The 18,852-nt window shown below is 38.7% G+C and overlaps 1 protein-coding gene across 1 annotated transcript in view; it reads left to right on the top strand.

Annotated features, from left to right (window-relative positions):
- DYM (dymeclin) overlaps positions 1–18,852 on the top strand; it is a 313,354-nt gene that overhangs the window by 52,870 nt on the left and 241,632 nt on the right. The window contains exon 6 of the mRNA XM_006891704.1: positions 17,870–17,995. Coding sequence (XP_006891766.1) covers positions 17,870–17,995 — 126 coding nt within the window. The remainder of the gene's footprint in view (positions 1–17,869; positions 17,996–18,852) is intronic.

Raw genomic sequence — 18,852 nt, 5'->3', positions numbered from 1 at the left:
AGTGCTTCAGGTCATGCCCTCTCCATTGTCCTTAGGCTGGTGTCCATTGTCCTTAGTCTGGCCTGGTAAATAAGTACAAAGATAAACTCCTTTGTAGAATTTAAGATCTGAATTACTAAGATGAGAAGAGAAAAAATGAATGGAGAAGGGAGGCAAACACATTTTGTTTACTACTTACAGGCCAATGTGTGTGGGATGCTCCAGCCTCTTGATTTCATTTTTGAAACAGTCCTGCTTTGCTACATTTATTGCACTGCCACATATATACCCTAAATGACCACATTCTTATCTTTATTGATAAAAATATTTCGGTTATGCTACGAGGGGTGGAAATAGCAAATCCTTTTGAATGATAAAATAAACCTTGGACAGAACGAAGAGAACAGCCACTTACACTCTAGAGGAACAAACAGCATTATAGTCTGTCAAACATTTCAATATTTTAATGTGTTTATACTTTCTAAATGAACTGAAAATGCACAGTCAGCCAGATGTCTTGTATTATGTACACTCAACTTTAACCAGCTGCTGAAACAATTTCTTATGATTTAATGTTCTTGGAACTTCATCCTACAAGAAGATTTGTCTTGGTAACGGTTTCCATGTGAATTCAAATTATTCTTTATACATTGCATCTCATACAACTGTAATGCTGTTATTAAGGGGTCACCTTATAATTCCGGGGGGAGTATTGGCATGTGAAAACAGAAGATGCTTTCACCCTCGAACATCAAACTTTGTATGTTGAATTAATATTGGCGTGCTCGTGCTGCATTAGCCGGCCAATAGCAAAGGAGCTGAAGCACATTGTGTCACAAAGGGTAATTCAAAACTAAGGAAAATATTTCTTGTGAGACTGTTCCGTCATTCTATTAGTATTGAAAGCAAAGTGGTTACCAGGGCACACACACGTGCATATATACTTAAGAGTTGTATAAACCAAGTTTTAAATGATACTTCAGTTCTAAAAAGAGTTGGATCAGTTGCACAAGTGTAGACCTCCTCCCAGAATTTGTAGGAATTCATTTGTAATGAATGTGATTAGTGGAGACTGAGTCACAGACAGATTTTATAACAAATCATGCTTTGAGATACTAATCTTCATTCAGTTTTTATTACAGTTCTGCACCTTCCAAACTTTTTAACGTTATTGTTGTTTTTTCTTGACTTTATTGTTAACTCTCTCAACTTTATTGTTGTTTTTTGCCATGGAATTGATTCCAGCTCATGGTGACTGCGTGTGGGCAGAGTGCAGCTGCCCCACAGGGGTGTCAAGGTGGCGGTGACCTATCTTCTAAGATGCCTCTTGTGGGGTTGAACCACTAACCTTTTCTCTGGTAGTTAAATAGTTAACTGTGCCACCAAAGGACTCCTCACTTCTCAACTTTTATAGACTTAAAATAGATTAAGAGATGTACTTGTTCATATGTTGCTTTAAGAACTTGAAGGCAGTTTTCAGTGTATATTGGCTCCATCTGCCACATTTTAAAAACGTTTCTTAAAATCTTACCTTAATTTTTGAAAATTTAGGTGAAATCTGTATTCTATAGAATAAGTCGTTTAGAAGTATACAATTCTGTGGTTCTTAGTACAGCCAAAATGCTGTACTGTCACCATGTAGTTCTGAAATATCTTCAGTACCTGGACTCACTGAGCATGCACTCCCTGGGCCCCGCCACTGTCAGTCACCATGTCAGTCGGACACTTGCTGTCTCCAAGGATTTACTATTCTGGAAACCTCGTATAAATGGAGTCACATGGCATGTGACCTTTTTGTGTTTGGTGTATTTGATGTTCATAACAGCAGTCAACTCATTCTCATGTCTGTATAATACTTCTTTGTATGGCTTATAATCCATATAGTTTGTTTATTCCTCCACCACTTGGTGAACAGTCAAGTTGTTTAAACTTTCTGGCTGTTTGAATACTGCATGTACACATTTTTGTGTGAGTGCGTATTTTCATTTCTCTTAGAACTACTGCAACGTAGTAAGTCTGTATTTAATGTTTTAAGAACTATAAACGTGTTTTCTCCACAGACATGCTAATCTCAACATTCCAGTTCCTCTTCCTTGTTACCAGCCCTTGCTATTTTCCTTTCTTTATTCTTTTTTATTAAGGCTAACCTAATTAATACAAAGTGGCTTCTCACTGTGGTTTTGATTTGCAGTTTTTTAATGACCAGTGTTGTTGAACACATGCCCATGTACTTATTGGCCACTTGCATTTCTCTTCTGTCACCCCTACTGATTGTCCAACTTTCATAGGAAGTAATTGAAAATACCATGGATAGGATCAGATGCATCTTAGTCTTTAAACTGATAGCAGTTCTCTCAAGCATTTGGTAGGGGTCCATCACAGCAGATTTCCCCCATGCAACATGATTTTTGATTTCTTGACTGCTGGTCCCATGACTATTGATTGTAGATCAAAGTAAAATGAAATTGTTGGCAACTTGAGTTTTCTCCATTTATCACAATGTTGCTTATTGGTCCAATGGTGAGGGTTTTTTTTCTTAATTTTTGTGGGATATTAAAGAAGCAAAAGCTATTTTGTTTAGTGAAAAGATGTGACTACTAGACTAAAAGTTTGATTATGTTTAGTTTTTTTGTCTATTAATATATACAAAAATAGAAGAGATATTTTAAGACTTTTTTCTGAAATTCACTTTAAAAGTGTTTGTAGAGAAATAAAACTGGTTAAGAATCTTAACTTTACAGACTTCCATGTAGGCAAAGGGCTTCAGAAATGTAATAAAATTTACAAAATGGACCTTTATTTGACCCATAGACTAGTATTCTTGCCAAAGATGTTATATTGTGGAAAATTTGAATATTGAAAGCTTTGGGTGTTAGCAGTAAGTCATGTGTTGAGGAGCCATAAACAATTTCTTGATGAAGTCTGCTGTTGTTGGGAGAGAGTGAAGGTGTTGGAGAGACAGAGAGACTCACAGTTGGCAGCAAAGGGCTTAACTATTGGGAAAATGCCTTTCTGCAGCTTTGCACATTGAGAACTAAGCACTCCTCCAGATGTAGCCTCTACAGGGGGTGGCAGTCTACAGCAGGTCACGTTTAAGTGTTAGGTGCTATCAGGAAAACACCTATCTAGATTAACTAGAGGTAAACAGCTCTGGAAACTCTATAAACATTGATAAATGACGATAGTTATAGAAAGGCTTCAGGTGTCCTGTTCATCGGGTCGCTGTGAATCGTGCTCGACTTGATGGCAATCAACAACAACAATATAACATTTTTAAGTGTTGAATTAAAGATTACAGCATTTTCTTAAATCAGTATAGTATCATGCATTAAGTTTACAATAACATTGCAGTTTGAAAATTGCTATCTGCTGCCTGGGGAAGGAAAAAAAACCCCCAATTTTAAGAAAATGAATATGTAAATCATTATTTTGTTTTATTGAAAAAAAAAATCTGACCAGAATGTATTCAGTACATTTGTTGCTTTTACAGGATTGCTGCTTAGATTTTTCATAAACGCTTGGTTGATTACTGTCAAGGGTAAAGGGTGGAATATGTAGCAGAAGCAAGACACAAGTGATGATGGAGGAGAGGCCGAAGCTGGATTCCACCTCTGCCTCTGACAGGCAGTCTCATTTCAAGTCTTGGCTTCTCATTCTAAAATTGGAATTACAAGATCATATCATCAGCTGGAAATACGTAGCTAGTTCAAGCATTTAATATTTAATATGTAGCTAGTTCATGTATTTAAAATTTAAGCAGTAGAACTAGTTTCTGTAAATTTTGTAAATGCTGTAGCATTGTAAGATGTACTTAATTGTCTTAACACATACATATTTAATACTCAAGAAACACATTGAATTTGTATACCTCTAACTTAATGCTCTACTTCATATGTTCATTCGGAATGGCTAAGCCCAGTCTGTTTCAGCTCACGAATGCCTACAATATTAATATTTTTTTAAATTATTTTGTGTGTGTGTACCATCAACTCAAATCTGACTGGTACAGGAGGAGATTGCCCCTCCTTCTCCAGCAGAGCATCAGGTGGATTCAAACCATGTATCTCTGGGATTGCAGTGCAGCTTCTTGCCACTAGGCCACCAGAGTTCCCATACAATATTAATCTTGATGCCTCTGCTTTACCATACCTTTTCAGTTTGTATACTGACCTAGTATTCAGAAAGGAAGTATATGTAGAAGAATGTGGCCTCAAGATTGAAGGAGGACTCATCTATAGTCTGCATTTTGTAGGTGACACAATTTTGCTTGCTTGTTAAGTGAAGAAGATTCAATATACTTCTTGAAGAAGATCAAAGACTACAGCCTTCAGTATGAATTACAAAATTCCTCACCACTGGTCACTAGGCATGCCATGATAGCTAGAGAAAAGATCAAGAATTTCCTTTTTCTTGGATCCACAATAAACACAAACAACACAGCAGTCTAAAATCAGAAGACGTATGTGCACTGGGCAGATCTGTCATGGACCTCTTTCAAGTGCTAAACATAGACAGCGAGGTTTAAAGGCTAGTGTGTCTGATGCAAGCCATTTTGTCTCAGTTGTTTCGTATGAAGTAAAAGTTGATCAGTGACCAAGGAAGTCTGAAGAAAATTGATGCCTTTGAATTGTCCTGTTGGCGACGAATATTGACTGTATCAAGGACTGCCAGCAGAATAGCGGATCTGTCTTGAAAGAGTGTAACCATGGTGTTCCTTAGAGGTCAGGTGGTGAAACTTCATACACTTTGGGCATGTTATCAGGAGATGCCAGTCGTTGGAAAAAGACTTCGTGCTTGGAAGAGGAGAAGGTCCGAGAAGGAGATCTTAAGTGAGGTTTGGACACACTGCCACAGGATTGAGCGAGGTTTCCATCTGTTGTACGTGGGGTCAGCGTGAGGAGGAGTCAGCCTGATGTTGCCTAATAAGGTGATTTTCCTACTTTGCACTTAAAAAAAATAGTTATTTTAGGTGCCGTCACATCGAGTGAATATATCATGAAGAATCTATCAGCCACTGGGTCTCTCTGGAGCACAGTTCTGCTCGGACATGTGAGGAGCCACCATGATGGGGAGCTAACGAGATGACCACTGGTTAGTCGGTAAACCCAGCTTCTTCTGATGTGGGAAGCTTCACCTCCCTTTTTCTTTCCTGTTTTCTCCAAAAATTCATTTTCAGTGTTGGGCTTTGTAGTTAGCCTCTTTCTCTAATCTCAGCTTGTTCCATCTCTTACCTGTTTTCATTTTGTGATTTTTCTTTTCTTTCACTGACCTCATCAGAATCCCTTTATTAGAAGATAGGATTTATTTCTGAGTAGATGATGTATTTTCAGTGAAAAAATTCTTAAAAATAAAAAATGGCACAGTACCAGACAGACTATTCTGCAATTTAAATTTGTAACTTTTATGTGATTCCTCCCCCTAAAAAAAAATAAAAAATCAGTAGCTATAGGTCTACTTCAGCTTTCTTATAACTATATATGAAATATCTGAATATATCTTATCTTAATTTATTTAACTAAATCTCTCATCAAAGTTACAGAGTTTGTTTCTGGTCTTTTGGTGTTATAAACAGTACTCCAATGAATATTCATGTGCATAAATACTTTTTTTGTACGTATGCAAATGTGGCCGTAATAGAAATCTTGGAATTGTTAAGTGTGCACATTTAAAACTTTATTAAAAATGCAATAAATTTGGTAAAAATTGTAGTCTGCAGAGATGGTAACAATATTTCCACCAGAAACATTTAACAGTGCTTTGCCAATATTGTACTTAGTATATACATTTTTTATAATTTAAAAGTGGAAATTATGGTGTGATTTTGTTTTATTTTAAGAGAGATTGAGCATCTCTTCACTGTGTAAAAGTCATTTCTAGTTCTTTTCTCTGGAGTTTTCACAGTCATTTTTAACTTTTTTTTTTAACTTCTAAGAGCTCTTGCTCTTAGACTGTTGTGCTTATAGATGCAGTTTTTTTTAAACTTTGTGTGTGTGTGTGTGTGTGTACTGACAAATTGCATCTGACTGGTACAAGGAGGAGATTGTCCCTCCTCCTCCAGCAGAGCATCCAGTGGATTCGAACCGTTAACCTCTGGGGTTGCAGTACAGCTTCTTGCCACCAGAGCTCGCCACAGATGCAGTTTTGAATTGTGATAATTGCCCTGTTAGACATCTGTATACCCACTGGCAGGTTCTTGGTTGACATTTTGCTACACTTTTCTCTTTCATTATGTATTGATTCATCTTACTTGTTAATTTTTTGAATACTTACAAAGGCTTTTTTTAATCTTTTTGCATTGAACTTTATGTCAAGAAGTTCTGTGCTTGCATTTCATACATTTGCTGCATTTCTACATGTGTCAACATTTTAAAATCCCAACCTCCTGCTGACAAGTTGACTGTGACTCATGACACTCTCGGGTGACAGAGTAGAGCGGCCCGTAGGCTTTCTAGGACTGGGAATGTTTGTGGAAGCAGACTGCCTCAGATTTTCCCACGTCGTGGCTGGTTGATTCAGGCTTCCAGTCCTTTTTAGTGGTAGCCAGACTCTTCGTGCCCTGCATCACTAGGATTCCTTTACTGTGTACGTAGTGTTTACCGTAGAATTGGAACTGACTCAAAGCTGATCCTCCAGTGGGTTTTCAGAGGCAGTAAATTGCATGAGAGGAGATTGCCCATCCTCCTGCAGAACAGCTGGTGGATTCGAAGCACTTGCCTTTGGGATTACAGTGCAGCTTCTTACCGCTAGACCAGCAGAACTCCCTACTTAATGTTTGAGAAACCACAAAATCATGGGATGATGATGATGTTGACAGTTATGGGGGCTGTTACATGTCATGAATAGCAGATCTTAGCCTAGAATCAGGACACATTTAAAAAAAATTTTTTTTTATTTTATTATTTTTGTGTGAGTGTACCGTCAAATCAGATCTGACTGGTACAGGAGGAGATTGTCCCTCCTTCCCCGGCAGAGCATCTGGTGGATTCGAACCGTGCGTCTCTGGAATTGTAGTTGCAGCTCCTTGCCACTAGGCCACCAGAGCTCCTCTAGGACACATTTTTTAAAATTTCAATTTCTAGGTGCTTTCTGTTTTGGTTTTTTGTAGCCTTGAGCAAACACCTTGATGGATTCAATCACTGGGCCCAAGGGTACTGGACCATGGTCTTTGAGGGACTTCAAAATCAGTTGGCACAACACAGCTTGCATGGGCTATTTTCTGTCTGCATCGTACTTTGATGAGTAGTACGTGAGGTCTTAGAAGCGATGAGCAGCCGTCCAAGTAAAGTACCTTCATTCGTCTTTTCTCATTTGGTGCAAAGAAGAGTGAAAGGAAGTCACAGACTGATGGAAACAGTTCAACCAGAGGCCCCATGGGGCACATGAACCTCAGCTTTCAGAGCCCTGGGATGAGAAATGGTGCCCAGTTACCACTGCCGGCTGTCCTGGAAAGGATCACGTTGTAGATAGTTAACACTGCAGATAGGTAACAGATGACAGAAAGGGAGGAACATGGGGAACAAAACTCAGAATTACAAAACTACTAGATTCTCTGTTCAGGTGCAAAGTAGAACCCCTAAGACTGTGGTCCTTAGTTACCCTTCAACCCTAGATGAACTCAACCTTATTATCTATCAGCCAAACATACGTAGATCTTCTACTGCAATCCCAAAGGCACACGGTTCGAATCCACCAGATGCTCTGCCGGAGAAGGAGGGACAATTTCCTCCTGTACCAGTCAGATCTGATTTGACGGTACATGCACAAAAAATAATAAAATAAAATGTAAAAAAAAACCCAACAAAAAAACCCCATACGTAGATCTATAACAGTCACACCAGGAAGAGAAACACTTTTAAAAACAGCCAGCTATTAAAAATCAAAAGGACAATGTTTGTGGGGTTTTAAAAAAATTTTTATATTCTGATTTATTTATGATATTTGTTTAAGAGCAAAGCTTAGAAAATAGGAAGGGGTAGGATGGAAGGATAAATAGAAAAGAGAAACACAAGGAGGAGGTAGGTAGAGTGCTGTTACATTGTGGAGAGTGTAGTCATTGATCTGAAACAAAATGTGTGAACAGTTGAATGGGAAAGGAGTTTGCTTTGTAAACTTTCATCCAAATCCCAGTAAAAAGTTAAAAAAATATTCCTCTTCTGAGGAGTACTGAGATTTCTTAGGTTTCTTTTCAAGCAGATGCCACTTTTCTTGGTAATGTTATGAATTATATTGTTGTTGTATACCCTTGAGTCAGAATCAACCCATAGCTGACCCTCTGGTGGGTTTTCAGAGGCAACTGCTGGGGTGGAGATTGCCTGTCCTTCTCCCATGGAGCAGCTGTTGGCCTCGAACCATGAACTCTCAGTATTGCAATGCACTTTCTTGCCACTAGGCTGCCTCTTAGCCTGTGCCTGTGGTTATAATTCCATTTGGGAATGGATTGTCTCTATTATGTTAATGGAGCAAGATTAGTGCAGGGTGTATCTTGAGTATCTCTTTTGTAAGTGATCAGAGCCCAGATGATGGAGGAAGATACCACGCCACAGGACACAGTCGCTCAATGAAACGGGGCCCTTCCTCCAGAGCCAGTGCAGAGACAAAGCCTTTCTCCAGAGCCTGAGTCCTGAATTTGGACTTTAAGCCTCCCACACTGTGAGAAAATAAATTTCTGTCGGGTAAAGCCACCGCTTTGTATTTCCGTGTGAGCAGTATTAGATAACCAAGGCTGTATGTAATACACTGTTACATGTAAGGAGGGAGCTCTGATGACCAAAAGGCCGGTACTCTGGTGGTTCAAAACCATCGATGGCTCAGATCCACCTGCTGCTTCCCAGGGAAAATTTCCTGTTCAGTCTACATGCTCCTGAAAACCTGCTGGAGGGTCAGCTGTGAGCCGGTTCTGACCTGATGGCAGTGAGCTTTGAGCGGACACCACTTCACTGCGGTTTTCCTCCTTCACTTCTGGAATCTTTGTTGGTATAGCACTGATGTTTTGACAGTTGTCCTTTAAACCTGTCGGTTGTTTTTGTGAGACTTGTGTTCCATTTGTGGTACCATCAGGCCTCTTACCCAGTGGGAAGTCAAGGAGCGTGTTTTTCCTTCACTTTGCCCTTTGCCAATGGTAACAACATTTCTCAGTGCTTTGTTCTTGATCCAGGTCTTCACTCTGTCTCAGCAGCAGTACAAGGTCATGGCAATGATCTTTTTATATATAGGGTTTTTTTTTTAACTTCACATGAAATTAATAACTTGCTCCAACAGTAGTTTGTTCGAGAACATTTCCAGACCAGATGGTGGAAAGTTCCTGGGCTAACATTTTGGCCATTTAAAAGTTGATTTTTATTTTGGTGACTAATGAAAATCTTCTGAAGATTATACAGGGACATTAAATCATTTTTTCTCCTGTTAAAAACCACCACACTCAGCATGGTAGAATTTTTGTTTCTTTCAAGTGTTGGCTAGATTCTCTAACTCTTTCCCCTGATTACTTGGCACTTAAGATAGTCCAATTAATGTATTTTTAAATTCTCTCTCCCCTAGAGCCCAACATTCCGTTCTTTTTTTTGGAGATTGTAGAGAATTACAGCAGGAAATTACATTAGCGATCATCTTGCCTGGTGTACTTATTTACAAATAAGAAGTGACCCAGTGGAGATGTTTGTAGGAGTTAACAAATTAGAACTTAGACATATATCCTAAGGTTCCCAACTTTGACTCTGTGTTCTTAAGGATAATTAATTTGACTAGGGTTACTTAGGGGATTTTTTGCTCTTATTTTAATATATCATCATTTTAATAGGTAAAAGTTAATTTCTGAACATTTAATTAGTCCTAAATTTTCAGCTGTTTAACTTTTTAAAAAACAGTGATACATTTAGGATCCAAAAGGAAAAAGTGTACATGGGGTATACATGCACGTCTCCCTCGCCCTGGTTCCGTATCTTCCCAGCCTCCCCATCTGCCTCTGTAAGCCACCACTATTCTTAGTTTCTTATCTGTCCTTCTCAGAAATTTTGTGCATATGCACACATTTCTGAACATAAATTTGCATTTCATCCTGTTTTTACACAAAAGGTAGAAAATTACACATACAGTTTTGAACTCTTCTCCCCAATTAACTATCCTTTAAGTCTGTTTCTTTCCTTATATATCAACTTCATTGAAATATGATTGACATCCCATAGATTTGACCCTTTTAAAATCTACAGTCCAGAGGTTATTAGTATATTACAGAGTTCCGTAGCCATCCTAGAATATGGTCATCACCTTACAAAAAGACCATTGTCGGCCACTAAACTGCTTTTCTATCAATGTGGATTGGTCTGTTCTGGACATTTCACATAAATAGAATAATATAATATGTAGTCTTTCATGCCTGGCATTTTCATTTAGCATAATACTTAAAAATTCTTTTATAAAATGAATTAGCATGTGCCAGTACTTTATTTCTTTTTTCTTATGGAATATATTCTCTGTCACATTTTATTTATTGATCAATTGATGTCCGTTTTGGTTGTTACTATGTTTTGTCTGTTATGAGAAATACTGCTACGAATATTCTTGGACACATTTTTGCACACGTGTTTCCACCACTTTTGGGTATGTATGAGATGAGTAATGACATAGTGTTAGGTTTAAAATTCGGCAGAACTGCTAACTTGTTTTCCATAGTGGCTGAACGTTTTGTCTTCCTCTCAGCAATGGATTAAGGTTTCAATTTCATTAAAGGCATTTCCACTCTGTTTTTTTAAAAAATATGTTTTATTGTGTTGTTTGTTGTATACTATTGGGTTGGAACTGATCCCTAGCTGACCCTCCAGTGGGTTTTCAAAATAAATCCCACAGGAGGAGATTGCCACTAGCAGAAATGGCAGTGCAGTTTGTTACCACTAAGCCACCGGCGCTCCCGATTTCATTGCAGGTCAATATAAAAAAAAATTAGCTGTTCTCTTATGATGCTAGGATTGTTACCATTTTTTGGTATTTACAAAGATTACTGCAAGGACTAGGCATTCATAATATTTTCTCCAGTTACAAATGTAGGTATTGGAGAAATTCTTTAAAATGTTATTGCTTGGGGAGCTCTGGTGGCCTGATGGCAAGGAGCTGCAACTACAATCCTAGAGTCACACAGTTCGAATCCACCAGATGCTCTGCCAGGGAAGGAGGGACAATCTCCTCCTGTACCAGTCAGATCTGATTTGACGGTACACTCACAGAAAAATAATAAATTAAAAAAAAAAGCTATTGCTTGATCAATGAGTAGATGCATTGGTAATGTTGCTGTATATTGATTCTTATTCTTCTAGGATTGTTTCACTTTTACACTTTCCCACATTTTGTGAGAGTGCTTGTTTTTATCCTAGACTTTCCCCAGAGAGTGTGTTGGTACGCTTGGCATTTGTGCCAGTCTGGGGAGTGAAAATGGAATCTCAGTGACGTGTTTAAAATGACCTAGTAGAAATGTTTTGAAGATGGTATTTAGCATCCTTTGTGTATGTAAGTGCCATGTCTATTGTTTGCTTTGAACTCATTGATTATAGCCTTTTTGTTGACATTTCAGTTGTATGTGTTTCACACCTTGCTTTGTCATTTTGATGCTGTGTCTCGTATTCTTAAATCATTTCTCTGCTCAGCGGTTTTGTTGGCGTTTGAATGATTTTACTTGGATATTTCCATCCCTCTCCTCACCACCTAGTGGATTAGCATAGCCGTGAGGTATTATTTGTATGATGGATGGTGGACATCAGCACAGAGCTTGTTCCTTTGAAGTAGAGGTCAGATATACTGCTTTACTTTTCAGCTTGTTTTTCTCTTCCCATTTCTGACACCATGGTACTTTCTACTACTCTCCTGGTTTCATTCATTCGTAATCGTGCCCCACAGGACTCACAGACCGCACTCACAAGTATGGGGTTTGTTAGAGAAGTGAAAGGTTGTCGTTGAAGAACAAGGTCAACCTGGAGCCCAGTGGATGTAACTCAGCATCACATTTTCTGATCAGTACAGCTTGCAGCTTCCAACCAAGAAGGCTCTTTGCTTCTTCTCAGTCATATCTGCGGACAAGCTTCGTTTTCTGCTTTTGCCAGTGTACCCTGCTTGGGCCTGGCCTCTGCTCTAATAGGACAGTTACTGCAACTACTTGGTGTCCTAGTCCACCAGCTAGCTTCTTGCCCAGATGTGCTGTGCTCACCCTGTGGGTCAGAGACTATACTCTAGCCTACCTAGTTCAGTGGCCTGCTTTCAGTGTCACAGCCTTCTTGGTCTTGGGAGGTTCTTAGCACAAGGACTCCAGGCCCAAAGGATGTACTCTGTTCCTGGTTCTGTTCTTGATGTCAGTGAAGTTCCCTTCAGCCTCTGTGAGACTGGCACTTAAAAGAAACAGAATAGGACAAACTTTTGTGTGGAGGGCTGACTTTTACTAGCCAGGAGGAATCTGCTCTACTATATACCAAATCTTGACCAATCTGTGTAAAAGTACCTTTTGTAAGTCATAACTGCCTAATTTGCATGGTAATGGATCCCCACAGGAATTTTACATACCTCATTTGCATAAACGGTCCAGTTCATTTTTGGCATCGTAACTTCACAAATCATCTTGATCAAACCCAGGGCCAGAAGCCACATATAAAGAGAAAGCTGTTCTCTTTAGGACAGCTGCCAGCAACCTTGGTGAACAGGAAGTGGATTGTCCCCTAGCACTTCCAGGAGGGAATGCAGTGTGCTAATGCCCTGAGTTGAGTTAGATGAGATCTGCACCAGGCATCTGACTTACTGAACTAAGGAAAATAAAGTTGTGTTATTTTAAGTGCATGCATTTGTGCTGAATTGTTAATGGTGGTAGTATAACATTAATACAGTGCTGATGGGACATAGTCAGCTTCTCAAAAGAAACATATTAACAAATTAGATTTGATAACTATAGAACTTCCTTAATTTATCCCAGCTAATATTTGACTCTTCTGTCAGTATGTTGTACTGAGGTAACCTAGGGTTGCTGTGATGCTGAACCTTGTGCCATTGGGGTGTCAAAATGCTATAAATGGTTACCATGGTGGACAATGCTTGGTGGAGCTCCTAGTTTAAGACAGGTTTGGAAGCAGGAGTGGCATCCCCTTCCTAAACAACATGCCTCCGGAAACTCTTTGAACTCTGAGAAATTAAGATATAGAAAGGCTTCAGGTCTTTTGTTCATAGGGTCGCTATGAGTTGTTCTTGACTTGACCGTAATTAGCACCACCAACACCACAATATTTGGTAAGTACCTGTCATTTGCCAGGATCTGTGGTAGGAACTTAGAGTAAGTTCAAGGGAGCCTCTCCTTTTCTGGAACTTATGATCCTCAGTTTCTTTTTGATCAATTTTTTATCTTTTTAAGACTTTTTTAAATTACAGAAAACTTTTAAAGTAAATAAATGTAGAGATAATACTGGATACGTATCATCTAATGTCAGTCATTTTCAAGTCACAACCTCTCTTATGTCACCTCTGTCCTTATCCACAACCATCTTTCCTGCTCATTTCCTGAGTTATTTTCGAGAGCATTTTAGATACCACAACACATTTGATTGTTAGTTTTATTTGAGACATGTTAAGCAGTTGTTACCTCCTATTCCCTTGTGATATTTTCAAATGCAGACCTTATTTATTGTAGGATTTATTACTTATCTGAGAATTCACTTATAATCTTTGGCTCTTATTTTTTGTTAGGAAATTTTTCCTGCATTTCTTTGATGGTAGTAAGGAGATCAGCTATATACAGTTCAAGAGAGAAACAAATATAAGAATTGAGTTTTGTGTGTTTAATAAATACAACAGAAATGTTATAAATTTAAAGAATTGTTCTATAGTACATAAAAATCTTAAAAAATGTTTCTTCAAAAGATTTCTGAGTGAAACTGAAATTTGTTCCTTATATAATAAGGTCATTTGCACAGATTTCTGATGTTTTGCATACTTAGTTTTAAAACAAGCTCTGGTGACGTAGTGGCAAGAACCTGCACTGCAATCCTGAAGGCATGCGGTTCGAGACCACCAGCTCCTCTGCTGGAGAAGGCTGGGCAGTCTTCTCCCATGCGATTACCTGCCTTTGATTACCCACGGGAGGGCCAGCTGAGGGTCGATTCTGACTCTATGGTCTCAACAACAACTATGAAGATGCACCCTAAAATACATTTGTAGCATCAATAAGTCTTTAAAATATCACAAAGCTTGCCTTTCTCCCTCCCACACTCTCCCCTGCCCATGATTATGGAGTTTATTAGGAAGGTGTAACAAGGTTATATGGTAGGGAGCTCTGGTGGCCTAGTGGTAAGGAGCTGCACTGCTAACCTGAAAGCTCATGGTTCAAATCCACCAGTTTCTCTGGGGAAGAAAGATGGACAGTTGCCTATCCTTTTTACTACGTCTGAAAACCAACTATGAGTCAGTTCCGACTTGACAGTGCACAGAAATCACCCAACAACAACAACAACAACAACAACAACAACAACAACAACAAGGTTGTAATACCAGTTGGAAACACTGAAGGTTACAATTCTTCAGCCAGGACAGCTTCTTCCTAGGTATGCTCTCGGAAGGGCTTCTGACCCTCAGCTTCTTGGCTCTGGGCGCTGCCATGAGCTCAGGCAAGTGCTCCACTTTGTGTTCTCCGATTGTATCCTGTGGAGTCCTGGTGGCCTAGTGGCAGGAATCTGCACTGCAATCCCAAAGGCACATGTTTCTTAGCCACTAGCTGCTCTGCAGGAGAAGCATGGGCAATGAGTGGAGGGTCAGCTGTGTGTCAGTTCTCACACAGGAGCACAAACATCAGCACTCGTGTCCCATGCCCAGTCAGTCTCGGCGCAGGCACTTGGCTCTGGCTCCATGGGGAGGCAGGTGTAGCTCAGCTTGGTCTCGTCCCTGTCTCTGGATTGCTCCGCTGCTGTTGGCTTCTAGGTCTCTGTCCCACACAGCAGTATCTGCTCCAGAGGACCTCTTGCCTCTCTGCTGCTGATTTCACGATGGTATTGAGATCCCTCTAGAGACATATTCTGATACTCTTTTTTTTTTTCTATAATTATATTTTATTAATTTTCATAAACATTTACAGAGATTTTGGGCTTCCACTCATTCATTGTTGCATTATTCTCTCTACCCTCTTCCCAGTTTGTTCTTGTCCAAATGCCACAGTGCTTGTCAAAGCCAGTTCTGATCAATCTTCTTTGTCAGTGTATCCTTTGCCATTCCCTATCACTCCTCCCTGAGAGAGACTTCACCCTGAGTCATAAGGAAAAGGGCACGGCGTATTCTCTTAGCTACTTCCTGCTGAAAAGGGACGCTGTGGGTTTCAGGGTGAAGATCTTCTCTCACTACTCTAAAGGGCCCCTTTGGCAGTAGGAAACACATAGACTATTATGGAGATTGATTTTGGAATTCAGATGCACTCTTATTGATTGTGCTTGGCTGTACATGTACATATCCTTGAAGATGTATCATGGGGGTGTTGCAACCTAGAAGACACAAATTTGACTAACAAGTTATAAGTACATGAGTCCAAAAATTATGGAAAAGTAAAAGAAAAGATTCTTTCATTGTTTTACAAACCCTCCCCCAGGTCCCCTCCACCATGTAGCCCTCGCTCTAGTCTCCTGTGATGACAGAAATACCCAGTATATTCTGATACTCTTTGAGAGAATTACTTTTTGGACTATATTGTTGAGATTTCCACTTTCCTGGTCTTAATGTTTTACGGTTCCCATGACCACCCTCTTTAAGCTTCTACAGTAACTGAAGGTTTCTTGATGCATTTATTCTTGAGCTTTCTGTTCAATCAGAACTTTATTTTCTTTTATTTGATTTATGATTTCTTTGTAAAAGTGGCTCATGATCTTGGGAGGATAAGAGTAGTCTTTTTCAGCGATATATGATTGGGTATTATGGTTATGACAAGAGTCCAGAATGAAGGTTGTATAGTGGAGTGTACTTGGGGGAGGGGATTCTATACCAATGAAATCTTTGAAAGGTAGCGGGTCGGAATAAGAGAGGAAGACCCTCAATGAGATGGATTGACTCAGTGACTGAAACAGTGGGCTCAAGTGTGTCAGAGATGATACAGATGGCATAGGGTCGCTGTGAGTCATGGTTACCTCGAGGGTACCTAACAACCACCACCTCGTAAAATGATTGTCAATGCTAAAAGGCTTTTTTTCCTTACTAAGACTCCAGTTTTACAATTTGAGTGTTTCTAGACTGTAAACTAGTATCAACATAAGGGCTCTAGACAGTGGGTGGCTCTTCAAGCAGAACGTTAGTGGTAACAGTTACCTTATTAATAAACTTGTCATCATTCAGCAAGGTGGTGGGGACTGGAAAGTCATGCTGTCAGACAAGTCTATTCAAGTTGGCTCAGCCTCTGCTGAGAATTTGCAGCTCCACCGCAGATGTGTTCATTCAGAATATACATTTTAATAAGGTCCTCAGGTGGTTCTTATGTGCACGGGGAACTTGTTAAAATGAAGAATCTGATTTTGTGTATATGGGTGGAAATACAAATTCTCAGCAGGGGTTGAACTGGAACAAACTGATTCAAAGCCCGGTTGGAAAATAAGAAATCTATGGGATAGAGGATCTAAGTTCAAGACTTAATGATTGGAAAAGGGTTTAATGTTTCATCTTGACTATAGCTAGAGATATATAGAGATTTAGATTTATATATATATATATATATATTAAAAAAAATAACAGATACTATTTAGACCTAAGAGGGTTTTTTTTGTTCATATATATATATAAAAATTTTATGTTGGTTTGCTTACAAAGTTCATATACATTCATATACATTGTGTTTTGCCCTATTTTTTATTCATATTGTGTTTCACACAACCATTCCCATGCATTATGTTTTATAAAATTAATTACTGTTAGACCTTGCCCTTGTCTTTTCACCTAGAGCCTTCCAATTACCTTCACCCTCTCCCTCCACCCACCAAACTGTGCAACCCTGTGGTTTTGCCCCTCACCATCCTCACCCCTCCAGTCTCACCCCTTCCTGCCTTGAGTTCCTATAAGTTTTACTAGTTATCCTACTATTTTTTTATTAATTTTAATGAAAGTTTACAGAGACTTTGGATTTCCATTCATTCATTGTTGCACTTTTCTCCCTGCCTACTCCCTCCCTGCCAATTCACTCTTCTCCTTGAAAAGTAAAAGAAAAACTCTATCTTTGTTATGCAATTCCTCCCCCCAAGTCTACTCTACTGTGCAGCCTTCATTATGGACTCCTGTCATGATAATAATACCCAATCATATATCCCTTTATGCAGTATATATCATTCATCCCCTCCTTCTCTGTCTTCCCTCAACCCTGATGTCAGTCCCGTTTTACAACAGTGGCCCTTTGCAATATATGTCCTTTTGTGACTCAGATATTTCACTCAGCATAATGTCCTCCAGGGTCACCCATTTTTTATAATATTTCATGAGTTCCTTGTTTTTCAATTTTGCATTGTATTCCATTGTGTGAATATACCAGGCATCTCTATCCATTTGTTGGGCACTTGGGTTGTTTCTAGCTCTTTGCTATTGTAAACAAAGCTGCAATAAACATGGGTGTGAGTATTATCCTTTCATTTTTACAATAATAGTCTTATGCAATATTTGTCCTTATCAGACTGAGTTATTTCCCTCAGTATATTGCTTTCCAGTCTTTTCCGCTTTATGTAGTATTTTCCAAAATCATTGCTCTTGAGTGCTGCATAGTATTCCATCGTGTGAATGTACCACACTTTCTCAGTCCATTCAGTTCTGTGTAGATATTTGGGCTGTTTCCAGACCTGAGTTTTTAAACAAGTATTTTCTTTTTATCTTAGTGAAGTGATTATTATCCTGTTTCCCCCTCCCTTTGTTTCTACAGAGATATTACCTATGAAATATCATTAGAAGCTATATCAACAATGGTGGTTTTTCTTTCCTGCCAACTCTACCACAAAGAAGTTTTACGGCAAAGCATCAGCCACAAATATTTGATGCAGGGTCGATGGTATGTTTCTGTTATTATTTCTTTTGCTCTCCTGCCAGAAAATAAATCCCTTATAGTCTAATCCCTTATAGTCTAAATGACTATAAATAAATCCCTTATAGTCTAAATGACCATAGTTTGAAATAGTGCTTGACATTATGGGATGTTGTCTCACATGCCTCTGAATGTCATTGTTCATAGGGTCTTAAGTGTTGAGGTTGCCTTTTTCATAGACTCTTGGTGTTTTTATGTGTTGTCTTGTTAGGTTTTTATAGTACATGGTGCCAGACATTTAAACCATAGTATGCTTTTTACTGAGTTTTGGTTCATCTTGGAAGCCATAATATAAAAACTCAGCAGAACATTTAAGATTCTGTTAAAATTTTTTGCTGTATTATAGGAATTGGCTTATTACCCATTTCTGGCCACATAAACCCGTTTTACCCATATATACCAACTTAAAAGCACAAGAGTATTAATATGAAAAAAATCAATATACGTTTATTTTTTGTATGCATGTATCTCACACCTAAAAAATAGTCTTTTACTACTAGTTTTTGACTGATTTGACATTACTTTCATTTTCTAACTAAGTGTGTTATGTACTAAGTATATAATCTCATATTTTTAATACAATTACAATGAAAGTAACCAAACTCAAAGAGTTTAGTTAATTTGACCAGTGTTTTATGTCACAGTAAGAAGTAAAACAAGGCTTTCATCTCAGTTCTGGACACAAATCCTATGGTTTTCACTGTTTTATGATACTGTTAGATTGATTTGAATTTTGTTAACTTGTTTATGTTAATGGCAAAATTGTTTCTGTGTTGCTATGTAGAATCTAGTGACTGCCATTGAAAAGATTGTTATCTTTTTTT

Source organism: Elephantulus edwardii, unplaced genomic scaffold (genome assembly GCF_000299155.1).
Source record: "Elephantulus edwardii isolate Elephantulus edwardi_28Jun2011 unplaced genomic scaffold, EleEdw1.0 scaffold00103, whole genome shotgun sequence".
NCBI lineage: Eukaryota > Metazoa > Chordata > Mammalia > Macroscelidea > Macroscelididae > Elephantulus > Elephantulus edwardii.
This window is presented reverse-complemented; position numbering and strand designations above follow the sequence as displayed.